The sequence below is a fragment of the Delphinapterus leucas genome, chromosome 1, assembly GCF_059928025.1.
Source record: "Delphinapterus leucas isolate spDelLeu-1000000601 "Yukka" chromosome 1, BTC_Dleu_Yukka2, whole genome shotgun sequence".
Lineage (NCBI taxonomy): Eukaryota > Metazoa > Chordata > Mammalia > Artiodactyla > Monodontidae > Delphinapterus > Delphinapterus leucas.
In genome coordinates this window covers 148983008-149003806 of record NC_143129.1, presented here as the reverse complement: position 1 = coordinate 149003806, position 20799 = coordinate 148983008, and the positions used below count along the sequence as shown (strand labels likewise).

The following is a 20799-nucleotide window of genomic DNA, read 5'->3' as shown; positions in this document are numbered from 1 at the left end:
TTACATGGGGAGAGGGGAAGACTTTTTCCCATCTACATGTTTCAGAGATACATAAAGAACGAATCTAAGTCTTACTTTGTGTAGTGGAAAGTATCATGGAGCTTCCAAGTGACCACAGCAGTCTTACCAGTATAGCAAGATTCAGGAGTTGAAGTTGAGTGAAGAGACTCGGTATCTTAAACCCTGAGCCTGAGACAAGCTCTTCCGCTAACCAGGCCATAAAACCTTTAGCACATCTCTCCCTTCTGGGGGTCACTAGACAGACAACAAGGTCCTGATACCAATAATCCCCCTTGATAATTAGACGGACGTTTTAAAAGAAGTTTTAAGGCACACGAATTTTATCACCACACCATTTTTTTAAAGAATTATTTATCCAGCCTACTCTGTGCCAGAAGTACTCTCATGATATTCTTGGATACGCTTCAAATCTGTGGTTCCCTCTAGCTCCTTCTCCACGTCAGAGCCAGTGCCTGGGAAAGGAGCTAAAATGCATTACATACAGTATATTACACATTTTGTTTCAATTCAGAGAATGTTACTGCGCTCCTGCCCTATGTAAGGCTTTGAGACTAGATGCCACAGCGGGTCTGCAGAGACCGCTAGAATGCTCACACTATTTGGGCAGATGAGGTGTTAGCACAGATGGCTGTGATGGGAGGCAGGGTGTGATAGCTGCTGCCACTGAAATGTGTATCATCTGTAGAGTCCAAGGAGAGAGCAGTCATTTGTGCCTGGGCTTCATGGAGGAGGTGGCACTCAGGCTGGGCCTGGAAGGATGGGCAGGAGTTCATTTTGCCACGAGGATGAGCAGATAGTAAGAACCAGAGACATTTTGTTTGAATTGAGGCATAGGGTGCTTAGAGGGGTTAGCAGGAGATGAGAGGCTGGGCCAGATCCCAGAGGGCCTTGGATGCTCAGGTAAGGGATTTGAGCTTCCATCACAAGGTGCTGGAGGAACACTGAAGGTTTTGAGCAGCAACAAGTAGCACAATCAGAACTCATTAGAAACATTACCATCAGGTTGCCCATGATAAAAGAATATCATATCAATCATAGATCATATATCAGGTGGTGGGTAGGGGAAGTACGAGGAGTGGGGCCACATAAGCAGACACCTGTCCCGCCTGTGGGCAGGGCTGCAGCCACAGGCACAGGGGTGAGCTGATCCTCACAATGAAAACTCTTGTTTCTAGGAGCCAGCTGGCTTCTTTCTTCTTTCCCAGCTCCTGGTGGTGGGATCAGAAGTCCCAGGGAGGGTGTGCTCCTAGAAGGCCCTGGAAGCACCAGAGCCTGTTCTCCGCTGCCATCCTCCTGGTCTCTCTGGAATGTCTGTCCCCAGGGATCTGTTTGCTCTAGGGAGTTTCTGCTCACTCAGAGAGTACGGTGTTACAGCAGACAGGGGAAAATCTTCAGCCTGATCTTCTGAAAGGAGTGTGTCTCCTCTGCTAGACTAATAGTCCTACATGTCAGGGACTGTTGTATTCATCTTTGTACCCCCAGTGTCTGACATAAGGCCTAAGTACACAACAATTGTATCCAAGCCATTATTTATTGAGCACTTACTGTGTGCCGGGCATAGTGCCTAAGAATCGTATACGCATTAGCTTGTTTAATGCTCTAACAGCTCTATTAGAAAGCTTCTCAACTAGGTTCTTCAAGTGATACAGCTCAGAAAGTGTAAGTGACTTACCTCAAGGCTTACCATTTATAGCTAGTAAGTGATTAGGATTTAAATCTACATCTCTTTAACCCCAAAACTCTTGCTCTTAACCCCTGGCTCCATTCCAGAATAGATGCTCCATTTCAGTTAAAGTAACATAAATGAGAAACTCCTTGGAGTGACCTGTCTCAAAATATAGTTGACTGATGCTCTATCACCTATCAGTGAGACCCACAAGATAAGGGGTGTTGAGGACAGGAAGGATGCTCCTAGTGTGTGGAGCCAGAATAGAAATAGGAGAAGGTTGGAAGCTACAGGGGAGACAGGTTTGAACTCAGCAGAAGGAAGAACTTTCCAATAATCAGTGATGGCCAGTGATGGTGTAGGATGCCTCGTAAGGTAGTGAGCTTCCTGTCTTTGGAAATGTGTAAGGTGGTTGGCCAGCTGTCTTACATCCTGACCTGAACATTTTTTTTTTTTTTTGCGCGGTACGCGGGCCTCTCACTCTTGTGGCCCCTCCCGTTGCGGAGCACAGGCTCCAGACGCACAGGCTCAGCGGCCATGTCTCACGGGCCCAGCCACTCCACGGCATGTGGGACCTTCGCAGACCGGGGCACGAACCCGTGTCCCCTGCGTTGGCAGGCGGACTCTCAACCACTGCGCCACCAGGGAAGCCCTGCCCTGAACTTCTGAGGTCGCTTCCAGCATCAAGTTTCTGTGAAGCAGATTTCGAGGATAATGCTTTCTGCTGAGTTCACCAGCGTCACCTGTCACCCTTATTTGTACATCCAAGTTTTAAACCAATTGAGAGATAAGACAAAAAGAGAAAAACTTATGGAATCCTAAGTTCTTTATTAATTATTAAGGCCCAGATGGATTCCGTGGACTCAACGGGCTTCCTAACATGGAACCCCACACTTTGACAGATTGACATACTGTGTCACAGGTGCTCTGGACCCCGTAGGCCTCCCCACAGGAAAGCATAGGCGGCTCCCATAGAACTTAGAGCCTGGAGTAGAAAGTGGGCTTCCGGCTGGCATCTAGCTCCCAGAAGGGAGAAAGCAGACAGAGTCTGAGGCACACCTGCTCATTTCCCTTGTTGAAGCCTATTCAGAGCCACTGCTCCACTTCCCCAGAGAAGAGGGGCTGCAGGGGTACAAAGAGGCCTGGACTGTTACTCCAGGGGGCATATCCTCCGCATGGGAGGAAACGCCGGGCGTGGGAAACGAGTCTTCCCCTGTCAGGAGCAGCCCTCTGTATTACACTCTCCACTTGTTTGATTACTTCCCTCACCAGACTGTGGAACCCTTAAAGCAAAAACTCTCCCAGCACAGGGCCTGGCACACAGTAAGTGTTCAAGAAGGGGAGGAATGAATGAACTCTCATCTTCTAATACCAATGTTTTCCTAAAGAAGCCCCTTTCCTCTCATCTTACCCTCCTCATAGCACCCAAGATCACGTCTTTATCATGCTTTCCAACTGCTCTCTTTTTCTGTACTATGGCGGGACAGACAAGGACCAAGGTGTTGCCCGATGACTCAGGAAACCTTTTCCCCAGGCCGTGCTGTTCCTCCCACCCTGCCAAGCCCTGGCTGTGAGCAGGTGAAGGAACCTGTGAGTGCTGTGTCGCAAGGGGCAGCCCCAGCCCTGGTCCTGCTGCCCCATCAGTGATGAATGACAACGCCTGCCTTACCGCAGACAACAGCCTTGTAAAGTCATTTTGGAAAGTGGAAAGTACTTTGTGGATGTGAGGCAGTGGAATCTGTAGGAATGTGCTAAAGGAAATTCATGGCTGCGAAGTGATAAAGGATGATCCAGACCCCCACCAGTCTGATGGAGGAGGACAGTGCTTTATAGGCGCTTACTGGTAGTGTTCCAGATGTTTGCTTGTGTGGTAAAATTGGAAGGTGTGCCCCAATGGGGGCTAGTCCCAGACTGACCCACAAAAGCCTATCTGAGTCATCACAGAATAATATTTACCAAGTTGATACTAAATCCTAGGTATGTGCTAGACACATTAAGTCTGTCGTCTTAATTCTTTACAATAACCCATCAAAGGAGAATTGTTCCCCTTTTTACCAGTAAAGAAACAGACTTATCGAGATCAAATTACTTGCCCAAGGTCACAAAGCTAGTGAGTACTGGAGCCAGCCCATGTCTCATAAGCTCCGTGCTGTACTGTCAGCCTTGCAGAGAGTAGGGGTTACTGTGAGCCTGCAGGGATGGGGAGGGATAAGGAGTTTGGAGTGACTGCAAATCTTCCATCAAGATCATTTGTACAGTCACCTGCCTTTGGGCCACCCTTACCCAGAGAGAGGGGGGTCATCTCCCCACTCCAGCTCCTGAGCTCCAGAGCAAGATTGGTGCGGGCGTAGAAATACCAGTCTTGTTTTCAGAGGTGCTGGATGAAAGAAGTGAGCAGGATCCCGATGGTCTGAGGCACAGGGTTCTTTAGGGCACTTCTTCCAGCGTTGGAAGCCTCGGGTTCTAGTGGGGTTAATAAGCCAGCAATGGCGGACTCTCTGGAGGGGCTAAAAGTCAGCGATTTTTTTAGAAATGTTTCAGCCTAACAAAGGGCCTGACACCTGTAGTCAGTCAGTTAGGGTTTAATAAATGTATGAAGAAACTTGAAAAGTTTCAACACTGGGACAAGCATTTGCATGTTGAATGTGGGAAGATCCTTCTCCTGTTGTTTTTCGCCGGCTCCCACTTCTGCAGGTTTCCTAGACAGGGAACTAAGAGAACAATAGACCTAAGTTTCCAAATAGAGGAGAAAAACTAAGCGGGATTTAGGCTTGGTGAATGGTTGAGGTGCTGTTCACCCTAGGGATGTGTCACTGCTCAGTGACTGGGGTCTGTCACAGTAATTCTCCCTCTCTGAGATTCTGCCTGTCAGAATCCTCTTTTGGGGAAATGGCTTTGACTTTCCAGTTCCAGCTCCTTTTCCCTAGCAGATCTGCCCCCAGCCTGCTCTCCCCTGTACCCCAGCTCTAGCTGCACAAAAATAAGGGGATCAAGGTCATTACTACGCATTGTGCATTTATTGGGTGCCAGGCAGGCACTGCGCTAAGCCCTTGACCTTCATCATCTCTTTTGTCCTCACAACAGAGGAGGGCTATCATCAGGCCACGGCTCCCTGACCCCACCACACAATGTGATACGACCTGCCTCACCACCAGTCTCACCTCAGCTCTGTCTCCTTCCTGGCCCTTTTAACCCTTAATTAAAAGGGAGACTAGCCTCCCCTTCTCTATGTTCCAGCCCCAAACATACAGCCCTGGAATGGCACACATCTTATGGCATTATGATAACTGGTCCATATATGCACCATTCTTCCATTCAACTTACTTATTGAGTACCTGCTGTGTGTTGTCTGTTGCCCCTGTTGGACTTGGAAGTCCTTTAGGGCAAGAGACCATGCCTGTTCTTGCTTGTTGTGTATCCCCAGCATACAGCACTACGCCTGGCTCATAGTAGATCCTCAGGAAGTGCTTGCTAAGAGAGGCCTCTACATCTAGTTCTCGAACAAGATTTAGTTCTTCCAACCCCAGATACTGGAGAATGGGAAACATGTCTCTTAGCTCTTGGCTTAGTAGGAAAACACAGCTATGACTTAGTAGGAAAACAGAATGCTTAACTCTCAGCGATCCCCTTAAGTGGAGGAATCCAAGCTGCAATTAACCCAAAGAGCCATTAATGCCCAAGTCATTCATTATGATCCGTGGGTGTTCATTCACTCTTTCAGTGGGTGTTAAGCACCCTGCAAGTATCGGGCTCTGTGTTGGGAGCTAGAACCACAGAGATGAATAAGACACACATACACAAGCCATGACCTCAAGGAGATCAGCAGACTAGATAGAGAGATGGAAAATCAAGGTCAGATGGCTTAAGTGCCATGGGCGCGGTTCATCGAGAGCACTGCGAGGGGGATTTTTTAGGAGGAGGCAAGATTAGGAAAAGCTGTCCAGAGAAGGTAGCATTTGATCTGGGCCTTAGAAAGAGTAGGATTAGGACCTGAGGAAGTAGGTGGGAAAATGTTCCCTGTGAACAAAAGCATAGAGGTGGGAAGATTTGTTTTTGGGGAGCATGAAGATCATTCAGACAATTAATTTGTCAGTAATTGGCAAGGGTGAGACAAGGGTGACCCTCATTACCATAGACATGTCACTGTGATGTTTTTATTTCCCTCTTCCTACCGCTCCCTCCTCATGCCTAAAAAATAGTTCTGCTAAGTTATAACCTGAAAGGACAGGGGGAGGAGAACCTTGTGTAGAGTGATGCCCTGTCCTGGCAGTCACATGGGATTCTTGGTCCTTCAGTCCCCACCCCCAGATACACACACAGGGACCCTCCATGAAATGGCCTCTGTGCATGTCATCCGTGTGCTGGGAAAGAGCCTACAGAGGCCACCCATGAGTTTCTAGAAGAGGTAAACGCTCAGACTGGCTGCCTTGCTCCATTGGCAGGAGGAGGCCAGCAAGGCACATTAGTCACTCACATCATTTTATCTGTTGAGTCAACATCTATTTTTAGGTGTGGAACCCAGAAAGGGACCTGGCATCTCTGCACGGAAAGGGAGAGAGTGCCATGGGTGAGGGGGTCTGCTCCTCCTTCACGCCTCTGCGTGATCCGCTGCTAGACCCGTTCTCAGATGCAAGGTCTCCTTCCCTACTGGAGGTTTAGTTCCTAATGCCAAAAGTCCAGTTTAACATGTATAATTCCATTTGCAAACATGCTTTTGTGTATGCAGAGCACACACACATACTCACTCACTCACCCCTATAGTCTTAGCAGGTCCTGTGAATTGGTTATACAAATTAAATAAAACTAAAAAATGCTAATAAGGCATATAGGTCCCTCCCCGTCCAACATTGTCAGATGTGCTCTGAAATGACTGTCTTCATCGTCTATTCTGAGCCATAACCGCCCCAGAAATAGCTTTAGCAGGAAAGTGCTTTTGTTAGACTAGCTGTAAATTATATTTCAAATGTCTGATGTTGTTTTCTTAAAAAATAAATAAATAAGTAAATGAAAGTCTAAAATTAATGACTGCTGGGGTTTGCTTTGCTTATGTGTACTGCTACAGATTTGGCTTCTTGCAGATGGAATTTCAGATCTGTTTACACTTCTGTGTTAGCTTTTTGGGGAAAAAAAAAAAAGCAGTTGAGAGATCCGGGAGGACAGATTTACAAAGTCGAACTTATTATAACCATCGGTGAGGCTCACTTCTCTCTCCACTGCCCTCTCCCTCCCTCCTTTCCATCGTGCCCTCATTTTTTTTTATTGTGGTTTCATGTGCTCCGCCTCAAAGTTAGAAGGCAACTGGTTCTTGCAGATGTTATGACAAGGTCACATATATCCAGTTTCGCAAGCAGATGTTCATTCAGCCCCATTTCGCCAGCACTTTGTCATTCAGCGAGAGCGGACCTTGTGGGAACAGATTGGAACAACGCAAAGGATGGGACATAAAAAAATCTTGCAGAGAACCTGATCGCTTTTATGTGTTCAAGAAGGGGATGGGGGTGGGGTGGGGTTGGCAAGGAAAGAAATCTGCAGAGCAGAATTTCATGGGTTTTTTTTTTTTTTTGGTTTTTTCAAAGATTATTATGTGTTGGATACAGTAAATCATCTATACACCCACATCCAGGAGGTACATCTTCAGAACTCCATGCGTGGGTAGTTCTGCATTTAACAGCTGCCATACAGTAGCTATTTTGTTCTGCGCTTAGAGACCCTTATCTGTGCATTTGTTTTAAGTTATCACCAACTCTCCTCTTGTTCCTCTATTGCTGTTCTCCTGGTTCTCATTACTATTACAAAAGTAGCTAAACATCTGAACTACAGAGTTATTTGAACTGACACTGTGAGTTAGAATGATAGACGCGGGGCTGTCATCTCAGTTGTCGACTCAGTCTCTACTCAGAGGGTGTTGCCTGTAATGGATTTAGCACCTCTTGCCTTTTCCTAGGTCTCATATGCCCGTCCAAGCTCTGCCTCAATCAGGGATGCTAACCTCTACGTTAGCGGCCTTCCCAAAACCATGACCCAGAAGGAACTGGAACAGCTTTTCTCACAATATGGCCGTATCATCACCTCACGAATCCTGGTGGATCAAGTCACAGGTTCGGTATTTTTTTGCCGTTATTTTGTGTCTCAGTGTCACCAGCCAGTGCCTCGTGACCCATAGGAGCAGAGAGGTAGTGGTTACTTGGGGAAAAGGATGTGGGTCATGAGTAAACAGATTTTTGACCTAAGAGAAAGACTTTTTATCAATCAACTGCTGAAATTTAAAATGGGCCATCTTGGGAAGTAGGAGATCTCCATCGTGGGAATTGTTCCAGCAGCAGCTAAACTACTTGGCAGAGTTGTAAAGAGGATTCAGCCATCAAGCTGGGAGTGGGGTTGAATGACCTTCAAAGTCTCTTTCAACCCTCAACCAAATAACATTACTTTTGTATGTGAAAAGAGCCTATATGTATAGCTCTGTCTCCAATGATAGCATTGTAAAGTTAGAGGCACCCTCACACTGCCTCATTTCACACATGAGAAAACAGAGGTCCAAAGTGGGGCATGTGACTTCTGTCCAGTTAGTTAGCAGCAGTGCAGGGGTAACCCAGGATCTGGTGCTGTGATACTTTGGCCATCATAAAGAAAAGCAACCCCCGCCACCACCTGTCAGTAAGAAAGGCACCCAGGTTGCATTTTTTTTTTAATTGGAGTATAATTGATTTACAATGTTGTGTTAGTTTCAGGTGTACAGCAAAGTGAATCTGTTATACAAATACATATATCCACCCTTTTTTAGATTCTCTTCCCATATAGGCCATTACAGAGTATTGAGTAGAGTTCCCTGTGCTATACAGTAGGTCCTTATTAGTTATCTATTTTATATATAGCAGCGTGTATATGTCAATCCCAATCTTCCAATTTATCCCTCCCCCCACTTACCCCCAGGCTGCATTTTTGATGACAGAAGGTTTTCACCTACTCTAATTTAAAACACCCACTGGGAGCCACTTAGCATGTGTTTATCATTTGACTATGCAACAAACCCTCACTGAAGGCAGCTCTGCCCCAGACGCTGCGCAGAGGGACACCAGCGACCAGGGCTGAAGGTGGCACAGTCCTGCCCGTACAAGACTCCAGTGTGATGAGTACCTGCTAGGGCTGTCCGTTGCCCAACGAGAGCTCAGGAGAAGGCATGCTGTGCCTGGTGGGCACTGTTGGGAAGGAAGTTTCCATCAAGGAGGTGATGTTTGAACAGAGTTTTGGAGGATGACTTGCAGTTATCTGGCAAGAAGGAGGGACAGAGCATGCTAGGTGGATAGGATGTATCCTGTAGAATAGGTGGATAGGACATACCCTAAGGCGTGGAGTTGAGGCAGAACATAACCTGTTCAAGGAATATCTGGCAGTTCAGCATGGCTGACATGAGGTTCAACAGGGGGTTGGGGCCAGATCATCGGGGACATTAAATGCCACGCCAAGCAGTCTGGAATTCATCCGTATGCAGCATGGAGCTTTGGAAGGGATTTTTGTGGGTTTTTTTTTCATTTGTTTTTCTGTGTTTGGAGTAGGGAGCAATGAGGAATGGGTACCATGCACAAGGTAAAAAATTGAAAAGGTACAGAAAAAGTATAAAAGATGTTTTTAAATGGTATAATATGGTCAGAGTTTGCTTTTCAAATAGATTATTTAGTTGCCAGGTGTGGTGGACACATTGGAGGACTAGAAACTGGACAGTGGGTGATCAGTTACAGCAACTAAAGGGAGACCTGAGGACTGAGCAGGGTGGGGCAGGGGAGCTGGAAGGGACAGATGAGAAAGATGCCTGTGTTCTGTGGGTAGGAGTCACAGTCCAGGGCCATGATGGCAGAAATGCAGGCAGGTGCATTTTGATGTGTGAGAAAGATTCAGGAAGCCAGGCTCAGCCCTGGCCCCGCAGGTGGGCTGACTCCCCAAGGAAATCCATGGGACCCAGCGCATCTCTTCCTGGAGATGTTTACCAGTTTGGCTTGTTCACTCTTTATCAAGGCTCTTTCTCTTTCCCCAGGAGTGTCCAGAGGGGTGGGATTTATCCGGTTTGATAAGAGGATTGAGGCAGAAGAAGCAATCAAAGGGCTGAATGGCCAGAAGCCCAGTGGTGCTACGGAACCAATTACTGTGAAGTTTGCCAACAACCCCAGCCAGAAGTCCAGCCAGGCCCTGCTCTCCCAGCTCTACCAGTCCCCCAACCGGCGCTACCCTGGCCCACTTCACCACCAGGCTCAGAGGTTCAGGTAGGCGTGCCCACAGGGGAAAGAGCCCTGCTACACGAGAGCTGGACAAGAGCCAGGGAAGCCCATGGCCCTGAAGCATGGGGCGGGATGAGAACCTCTGCCTCTAGGAATCACTGTGGGAAATTGCCCCCAAATCTCAGTTTCCACTGCTGTAAAATGTGATGATTGGACTTTTCTAAGCTTTTCTAAGCCCCCTTTCAAACTACCGCTGTGACCGTGATTAATCTTCAGATTCTTTGATTAAAACAAAATTTCTGCATTTAACCAAATGAGAAGGTTCCGTTTCAACGAGAGTTAATCACAGATAAGTGACCACATTCAGCAGTTTAGACTTAAAGCTAAGGCAGTGGCTTTTAATAAAGTCAAAGAAAAGGGTAGCCCAGAAGGCACATCCTTGCCAGAGGGAATGGTTTGGTCTCTGCCCTCCTCCTTCTTGTGCCGGTAACTCTGTTGGGTTGGTGGGGGTAGAGGGGATCCTCTCTTCTGTGTTACCTTTACTCTGACATTGTCAGCAGACTCTGGAAAGACAAGGAGGAAGACTTTGTCCAAGCCTTACTAGTGTTTCCTCTGGGTACCCAACCCCCAGGAAGCTCCAGGTACAACGGGGCATTCCCCTTCTCCTGGGACATTTCTGAAAGGCAGATTTCTCTCCATGTAGGCAGTCCAACCTTGACCATGTAGGCAATCTGACCTCTGTTATGCAAGAGATAAGAATATTCTTGGGCTTCCCTGGTGGCGCAGTGGTTGAGAGTCCACCTGCTGATGCAGGGGACACGGGTTCATGCCCCGGTCCGGGAAGATCCCACATGCCGCGGAGCGGCTGGGCCTGTGAGCCATGGCCGCTGAACCTGCACGTCCAGAGCCTGTGCTCCGCGACGGGAGAGGCCACAACAGTGAGAGGCCCGCGTACTGCAAAAAAAAAAAAGAAGAATATTCTTGACCTACCCATAATAATTCTAAATAGTTATTTTATTCCACCCATGTCCCAACTTCCCTTTAATGAAAAGGTCTTTCTCTTTTTCGAACATCACATGGGAAAATAGTAGGCCCTTCCATCTAGCCACAAGGAGGAGAAAAATCAGCCTCTGGAGTGTACTTCCATATGCCCCCTGAACATGAAATTGTTAGTGATTTCATGAAGAGTCCAAGTCATCTAATTTTTATTTTGTGTGAGATTACATGCAGTATTCGTGTAAAAAACCTTTCCAGCAGGCTTCTAATGGTGGAAACTATGGTTACTACTGCCCCATGATGTGAATAGCTTATCCCCAAGTAAGATACTGAAGGTGAAGGAGATTATAACAAAATGGCAGTTTGCTGGGAGGTGCTTTCAGGTTGTAAATAGTAAGCTAATTTTTTAAAAATATGAACCCTCAAACCTCCCCCCCATCAAAAAAAAATGGGTGTGGTAAGAAGATTTAGTTAAAGTAGCCAGGCTAAGAGAAAAGATCCGTTCTGATATGCATGTGTGTGCTTATATTGTTAATCTGGAGCAGAGACCTTTATTCATAAATTTCATTACAGTAAAAGGTGAACAACTTAAGATGCCACCCCTCTTTAAAAATTTTCACAGCACAACGTAAAATAAAATCCTCACAAATGTTCTGAGAGGTGGGGGGAGTGGGATTAATTGAGACCTTGAAAGAAAGGAAGGTTCATTAGACACTTGCTTTAAACTCCGGCGTTGACCTGAACATGAATTACTTTAGTTGGAGGCAGGAAAAGGGGGAACTACCAGCGGATAGACTCCTAAGCACTGGGGAAAGTTTTTGAGCTTTTCTTCTTTGAAAATGGAGCATTCTTATTAATAGTTCCATTGAGCGATCTTGCCATCTGTGAGGCATTAACCCAGAGACCCTCCTTCTCTTTGCAGGCTGGACAATTTGCTTAATATGGCCTATGGCGTAAAGAGGTAATTAAAACTCCACAGATTGCCAGATGTCCGTGTTGGCACAGACTGGGGCTAGAATTTTTTTTTTAATTCACTAACTTTACTTTTTTTTTTAATTCTTCCTTTTTCTTCCACCAGCATGTCAAATTCTCTTTTACTTTCAGACCTCAGTTGGTTTTGTTTCTTTTAGGGCACACAAAGTGTGTTTGTGTGTTTCACTTTTTCTTTTATTTGCAGGTGGGCTTCTCCTATGGTTCAGGTGCCACAGCTACCAAGCCTTTAATAATCTGGTCCTCTGAGCGGCTCCCCTAAGAGGGAAGACTGTGACTCTTTGCCAGATGATTTTGCAAACTTGCAAAGCAACTGTTTTACATTAGCAATGCCAAGATTCAGTTAAGAGGGCAGATTCCAGCAAATGAAAATTAGAACATTTTGCTAATCATCTTATGATTGTCAGTGGAAAAATTAGATTCGGACTACCAGCCCTGGCCAAAGCATGAATAAGTGCGTGGATGACCTTATGACTCCCGCCCCCAGCTCAAAGTGCATTTCAGGGCCCAGCCTGAGAATGAAGTGTATCTGTGTGCACCTCAACCAGGGGTTTCTTTCGTTACAGGTTTTAGCAGTTATTAGCAATCCTCCCTTGGTTATATATGTATGTATGTTTTAAACTTGCTGTTTCTTTTATTTAAAACCTTTTTGTGGTGTTAAGGTTTGGGGGACTTTCTGAATGTAGTCACAAGGGTGTTCCAGACCTAGTCTGAAAACTGAATCTCGGGAGGTTGGGTGCTTTATGTCACTGTGTCCATGCGATTCCCACGTGTACTTTTGATAAGCCCCACTGAGCTGCTAGGGAGATAGCATCTTCATCATCCTGCTCTGTAGAGCTGCACACTTTAATTCCCCTTCCTGCGGTCAAGGGAAAGAGATGTGGTCTTGAATAGTCCAAGTCACACTCCCTGTGTGAGGCAGGCCTTTCACCACTTGCTGTGCATGGGAGGTACCCTGCTCTGGAAACTGGCATGCAGTGGAGAAAGTAACTCGACTGCAGACTTCACTGTCAGGGTGCCAGCCTCTTGAATCTCAATCCCAGCCACCACGAGGGTAACTGTGAATTATCTCCACATGTCTAGCATACTGCTTGCCTGTTCCCACGCATTTTACACTTTTTCCCAGCTCTGTCCCATACCTTTGCTCCACTTGAACTTTTGTGAAGTTGCACCAAATATTGTGAAAAGAGTGATGCTTATACATAGATGAGGTCAGGGAAGACACTGCAATGCAGCATGCACACTGCCATCTCCTCCAGTTCCCCACCCATAGTAAACTTCACAAGTTGATAAGAGCATTCTCTTTTCCTGTTAAACCCAGATTTGGATCCAGAGTCCTTCCTACCAAAGTGCTCCAGGTAACATTACCATCTAGAGTTGAGGCTTTCCTTGAAACATCTTTGCTGGCCCTGACTTTGGCCTTACAATATTTAGCTGTTCTCTACCTATAAACCGAAAGAGGTCAGTTGACTCAGTTGGAGGAGAGAAGGTTGAGAAGACAATGTTCAGAAATAATGCAAATAACGATTAGACATGGGTTTGCCCTTCTAAGAATCTGTACCATGATGTTTTTGGTTTTGTCCTGTTATTTGTTTTTAAGTAAGAGGGAAGACTGACGTAGTGAACAATACCAAAAATGATATCTGTTGAGTCGTTATGTTTAGCATATCTTCAGCAGCCATTTGATTATCTAAATTTTAGTTAGATACACAACTATTCTTTCATAGGACTTTTGAATCTCTAATAATATATGCATATTTTTAAAACATTCCTAAATGACACTTTATCCATTCACTTCCACAGTTTTTGCTTCCTCTCCTCCTATCCCCCACTTCAAAAAAAAAAAAAAAAACACTAACCAAATGAAAAGCAAGATACTAGTCAGTGTATAGAGTCAAAATACCTGTATGAGTTTGGTATAAAGTAAAATGTTAATAAATATTTTTTCTGCTGTAGGCACTGGTAACCTAATTGTTTCATCTGATGCATCCATCATGAATCACATACATATTTTATCAGACGGTGAATAGAATCTAAAGGATTGTTTTTCTTTTCAAGATTACGTGAAAACTGAGAAGATTTTGAAGCCTAATACAAAAGTAGTTGTAATAGGACAAAAAACAGTTTTTTGCTTTTCTGATGTACAGTGATTCAAGATATATAAGTGCACACACCACTTGAAATCTCACTCCTGTGACGCTTAGAAATGAATTCCAGATAATATAGCATCAAGGAGTGATACATCTTTATTATTATTGCTCAGGGTTTTTTGGAACTCTTTTGAATAAATGCTAAATGAAACATAAGCCACCCATTGGATTAATAACAATGGGTGTATCTCCATGCCCCATAATGTCTAGAGATCTCATATATCTCCATTCCTGATAATACTGAGAGATCTTTGACAACCGTTAAGTCAAGGGACTGCAAAGATGGTAGACTTGAGCACTTCTGGGCCATCTCCTAAACTGCCTTAAAAAATAAATGAAATGTCCCGAGCATCGACATCCACCAGTGTTATTCACCTGTTCAATCAATAAGCAGTTATTAAGTGTTTTCTATGTGTCATGTCTGTGAGATTCCCATATGGGCTCCACTGAATAAATAAGTAGAGCAAAAGGATGAATGAAGTGGGGCCCCTTCTCTGAAGAGCTCACGATCTATTGTGGGGAGGGAGGGTGAGGGTCAGAGCGGGATACCCTATGAACATATACTTGATAGTATGACAGAGACTTGCTCTGGGAGTTCTTCGTGGTTTTTAGTAGTTGACCTAGGCCTTTCTCTTGGCATATACGTGCCTTAGCCAGTCTAACTGTTCCCATTAGAAGAAATGCCACAGACATTAGTCTTTGTATTTTGGTTTTCAAACCCTGAAGACTCTCCTGCAAACACTCACTCAGGCCTCTGCCCCGTGTCTGTGTCTGTGCATCTGTGTGTTATCCACGGTCAGACTGATGTCTGGACCAGTCCCCCCTTCTGCTTGTCCCCCCAGGTTCTCCCCAATCACCATTGATGGGATGACAAGCCTTGTGGGAATGAACATCCCTGGTCACACAGGAACAGGCTGGTGCATCTTTGTCTACAATCTGTCCCCTGATTCCGACGAGAGTGTCCTCTGGCAGCTCTTCGGCCCCTTTGGTGCGGTGAACAACGTCAAAGTCATCCGTGACTTCAACACCAACAAGTGCAAGGGATTCGGCTTTGTCACCATGACCAACTATGATGAGGCAGCCATGGCCATTGCCAGCCTCAACGGGTACCGCCTGGGAGACCGAGTGTTGCAAGTTTCCTTTAAAACCAACAAAGCCCACAAGTCCTGAATTTCCCATCCTTACTTATTAAAATATATATATAAATATATACGAACAAAACACACGCGCGCACACACACATACACACGCACACACACAAAAGAGAGAGAAACAAACTTTTCAAGGCTTATATTCAACCATGGACTTTATAAGCCAGTGTTGCCTAAGTATTAAAACATTGGATTATCCTGAGGTGTACCAGGAAAGGATTTTATAATGCTTAGAAAAAAAGAAAAAAACACAAAAAAATACCTTTGATGCATTGAATGTTCTTTCATAGCTGTCGTTGTTGACTATAATATACATAGATAGCGACGTGCAGGGATTTTTACCCAGCCAGCTAATTTTACTACCTTCCTTGAAGGTGGGTCTTTTTAAGATGACCATTCGCTCATTTGAAGAAGAAAAACAAAAAACAAAAAAAAATAATAAAAATAAAACAATTTTTACAAAGTAATGGGATTCAAAGAAAGAAAATAAAGATTTTTCTTTTTTGTCAAAATGTTGATCCAATCAGATTGGTTAAAAAAAAAAACCCACACAAATTAAAGAGGAATAATAAAAATTGCAAAAATTAAAGAAACTTTTGCAAATTTTTTTATTTTTCCTTTTTTCTTTTATATCATGTGAACTAAAACAGTCTTCTGTTAGGGGATGGGGGCGAGGGGGATACCTGATGACATTAACAATTTAATAACATTAACGTTGCCAAAGAGGTGGTCTCTTTGCTGAAAATGGGTTTCAAGAAAAATCTATTTTTATAAAATATAAAGAATTTTTACAAGAGAATCTGGATTTGAGAAAAAAATATTTTGACTGGCTAATTTAGGGGAAATTGACAACTTTGTCGCGTTCATACTGCACTGGTAACTTTTTAGAGATCAAGATGTGTGTTTTAAACTGGATTCGTAGACTGTTTTTTGAAGGATGGGCTATAAACAGATGATCTTCATATCTTTTCATAGCATGTAATAATAATAAAAAAATTATTAATTACTAGGGGAAAGGAGTGTTCATTCTACCCAGGGTACCACAGTTCCCCACAGTCAAAACCCAAAAGCAAGGAGATGAGTTGAAAGACAGTTTTTCTTTAAGTCATCAGTATGGGATGTCAGCAGAACAAAAATTAAAAAGATTAATTTTTCCTTTTGATCTAAAACTTCCTTAGTTTGAGCAGTAGGTGCTACGAAATTATTTACATATCTTAGTATCATAGTTAAATGTAACGTGTTTAGGAGAGGAAAACAAAAACTACATTTGCTTTAAATTCATTAAGGAATTTTCAAATTCACTTTGTAGCCCATGCTGATAGAATTGGGCTGTGTTGGTACATTTGAAACACTGTTTATGTTGCTTGAAACACTTATTTATTTAATCGCAGATGTGATGATGCCTATGGCCGAGATCAAATATAGCTAGATTGGCTAGACTACTTATTTGTTTACTTAAACTATGGGAAGAAGCATATTATTGTGTCATTCTGTTGTGTGTGTATGTGTATATACAATATAAATATATATATATAAAGTTATTTTTTCTTTGGGTTAATTTATTATAAGTTGTAACACTTGGCTAGTTTTGTTTGTATATGTCTTAAAATGTTTTCTTATGATATTTAAGTGACAGTTAAAGAGGTATCAAGGTAACTTGTGTAGAACTATTGTTTGATATATTGTCATGTTTGTTGTGAATATTTTTTCTTACTGCACAGTAGAAAAATAAAAACAACTGGGTCTTTATTTTAACGTAATTCAGATTGGGGAAAACAAAACAGAGCTAAGGGAACAAAATGACTGAGGGAGCATTCTCCCACGTCCAGTGCATTGATCATTTTAGTATATTTGTGCTTTGTACGGTTATATATTTAAAACAAAAACAAAACAAAAAAATACAAGGGTTCATGCTCTTCCCTGGGTAATAGAAACAGTTACTCGCTATGCATAATCTAGTTGATAGTTAAATTTGCTATTGCTTTTCTTGTCTTGTTATATACAATCTTTTCAATACCAGTTTAGTCTTAATGGTAATAAAACGTTATGGTTATTTATAACTTGTGCTTATTTTGTGCGTTTTTTCTCATGCTGAACCCACTAAGTGCATGTAGACAGAACTGTTGTTTTCACACTAAAGAGGCAAACTTTGTAGTAGTAGCCGTAGTGGTAGAGAGGTAACGAAAACCACGGCTGCATCATAGACTCCTCCTTTAAATTTTTTTTCTGTTTTTTTTCCTCTTTTCGGTTTTGAGAAAAAAACACCAGATTTCAGTTCAGAGAACACTCGTTCAACATTCAGGGAAACCTTTTAACATCACCTGCTATGAATGAACTCAGTTTGCTGGCAAAGTTTGATGCATTTGCTAAGCATTAGTGGGAAAGGCATGCCAAAATCTCTTCTCTATAAAGTGTTCACTCTTGGGGGGGAAAAAAAAGGAAAAAAAATCTTAGGACCAGGCAGTTGTATACTTTAGTTATAATGAATGACTTCATGTTAATCTTGCTAGTTTAGATGATTTCTGAGGGAAAGTGTTGTAAATGTTTTTTTTTTCATAATCTTGTTGTGTTTGAATTATTTGTACTTTGTCCAGACAATAAATGAAAGTGTGTAGAATGGATTTGAGCTTCCCAGATTTTTAAATGTGTTCACTCACACTTTTTTTTCTGTAGCATCTTCAGATTTCCCCAATATTTTTACCATTAAACAAACAAACAAAAAAAGGTAGAGTAAATTTCTGTTTTGCAACTTAGCCCAGTCTCTCAAAGTCAACTCAGTATTCAAAAGTCATTGCCCTAGTTCCACACTACTAAAGGTATGGTCTCCAGCCAGCAGTTTAAGTGTCATCTGGGAGCTTGTTAAAATGCAGAATGTCTGGCTGAATGCAAATCTATATTTAACCAGCTCCCCAGGTGAATCACTGGTACTTTAAAGTGTGAGGAGCACTGTCCTGGTTGATAATGAGCCGACACATTTGGCATTGTGTTTGGCATTATGATCCACTAGTGTCTGTTATTCATTTATAAGCATACTTGTGACTTGTACAGAAGAAAGGGAGTCACTATTTGCAGAGCTTCTATTATGCGTCAGACAGGCTGTGTGGTGCCCTCTACGTTCTCTCTCTTGGTCCTGCAGCCATCTGGAAGAAGGAGATAGCACTATCCTCATTTCACAGATGACAAGACTGAGGCTCAGTGAGATTAACTTGAAACAGCTAGCAAATTTCCAGCTGGGATTTGAATCCAAGTCTGATACAACTGCACAGCACTTCAGCATTGAGGTGGCAAAGCTTGCGCAATAGTAAGGAAACAGACCATTTTGTACTGGAAGTGAAAAGAAAGGTCACCTCTTTATTTAAACTCATTTTTGCTTAGAAGTGTCAAGTATCTGACTTTCTTACCTTTGAATAGAAACCTTAAACAAGGACTTTTTCATACTGCGTATAAGAACGTGATTCAAGCTCAGCCTAGGGGGAAAAGACTGCCTAAGGTATCATGAAGTCATATTAAAATATGCCCTGAACTTTACAGATGAGCTTTTCAGTGATTTCCTGATATGATCATTCATTGATGATCTACTGTCTGTCTTTTTCATCTTCTCACTAATTGAAAATTCATAATACCCCATAAAACATCACATCACCATCCACAAACTGACACTTGAAGAAGAAATGCCCCCACTGATCCAGATGAAGGAATAGTCAGAGTCTCTTCCATTTCTCATTAGCTCCTTTTTTATTATTATATTAAATTACCTCAATGGTTGGGATAATTAAATTCAGGGCAAAGAATAGGATTTAATTAACCAAGCTAAATATTAAAACTCTAAGTCAGCCTGAACTTCACATACTTAAAGATTCTCCTTTTAGTTTTGTCTTAAAGACAAGCTGCTATGTTCCTTTTCTGAAGAGAAATGGGCATTCAAATGAATTACTACCCCCAGTAATAACAGAGCTTCGCAAATGTGTACATAGGGTCTAAAAATGTTGCTGCCAAACCTATGATAGTTATCACCAATCATCACCACCCCTGCTCATTAAAGGGGTCGTTTTCGTGCACTTTAAACAAATGGATACCTATTTTGGAATATTGGAAATTGATGGAATCTCACCAGTTCATGTAGTTCATTCCCCAGCCTCCAACAGATCTGTCCTGAAAGTTTCACAATTAGCTGTAGGTGTTTCAATAGATCTTTAAAACATCCAACGAAGGACATTCTACATACAGTCTCTTGGCAACACTTCCCATCATCAGCACAACTTGTCTGCCTAACATCTAATAAAAAATCTGTCTTGCTGCAAGTGTGAGCCTGTTACCTCAAATCTCCAGGCAAACATTGTATAGTTTCTGTAGGTGTTTGTAGGAAAGGTCTAACAAATCACAAGAATGCAGAGATTATTAAATTTCTTTCAGGTCCTAGGTACGTTATGTTTTGCTTGGATGAAGAATTGCATGCCAGAGAAGGCTGACGGCATTTACTTAGTGTTATTTCTGTCAAAGTGATAGGAACAGAAGAGGGCCAAAAACACGTGCTAGTGTCTATAACCACCCCACATCATCACCACCAGCATCAAAACTACTTACATCCACTACCAAAGATCAAGCACTGACCAAATGATGGTTGCAGCCAGCAGTTTTTATCAACTTGAGTCCTGTTTAAATTTCTTTCATCAAAATTAACCAGTATTTATGGAATAAAACATTTAAACCCCAAAGAATAACATTTAAAAGTACATTTGAAACTCACAGAGTCTCTCGGGGCCCCTACTCAGTCAGTATTTGGGTTTGGCTACTTTATCCTTGTCAAAATTTGGCATTTAATTGCCTTTTACCATAGATGATTCAGGAAACTCCCAGTTCCTGAAATTGTTTTGTCCTGACTTTCCGTAGGCACTATGCATTTGTTCCCTAACAGATATACACATGCAAACACACAGAGGCAAACATTTGTACAGTTGAATAGGAAATGGGGTTTTCTACTTTCACCTGCAAAGTCAAAAATCAGATCTAACAAGACAGCATTAAAAGCAAGAGTGTGATTTCTAAATGGAAGAGCCATTAAAATCTTAATTTGAGGCCATCCTTCCTGGATCCATTCCACAGCCTTAACAGGAGTTCACAGAACACAGCTGTATAATATCCTTACACCCTTCACTGCCTTTGTTCTACCTGAAAAAGAGAATAATAAAAGGAAATTACATTTTATTTCCATGAGCTAAAATCAAGTTTTAATATTGTCCAAAAATGGTTCGTACTGTTCCTTTATCTTATTAACTTTTTGGCATATTAGGTAATAAGATAATTTCTCATGGTACAGTATTTATGTTAGAATCATATTTCTCTCTGTGCAGATCACTTACAGAAGTGTCTGTTAACAGGAGAGAATGATGCATAATCGGCACTTAAGATTAAAATAGACCTGAGAACATAAAAGTGTTCCTTCAATTAAAGGAATAGCATTTCTCCAGTCTCATCTTTTTTTGTTTCTGCAGCAGAATGAAAACTGGCTTAAAATCACCCAACCCCGGGTTAATTACCAAAAAGCTTCCCTATGCAAGTCCAGCTTGATCTACTAGTAGTTCAAATACAAAGTGGACTCACATGCCACTCCAAGAT

The 20799-nt window shown here is 42.8% G+C and overlaps 1 protein-coding gene across 1 annotated transcript in view; it reads left to right on the top strand.

Moving 5' to 3' along the window:
* The window catches only part of ELAVL4 (ELAV like RNA binding protein 4), an 86163-nt gene extending 70912 nt beyond the window's left edge, over nt 1-15251 (top strand). The window contains exons 4-7 of the mRNA XM_089923033.1: nt 7632-7785; nt 9717-9942; nt 11816-11854; nt 14834-15251. Coding sequence (XP_089779159.1) covers nt 7632-7785; nt 9717-9942; nt 11816-11854; nt 14834-15203 — 789 coding nt within the window. The 3' untranslated portion in view covers nt 15204-15251. The remainder of the gene's footprint in view (nt 1-7631; nt 7786-9716; nt 9943-11815; nt 11855-14833) is intronic.
* The last annotated feature ends 5548 nt before the right edge of the window (nt 15252-20799 follow it).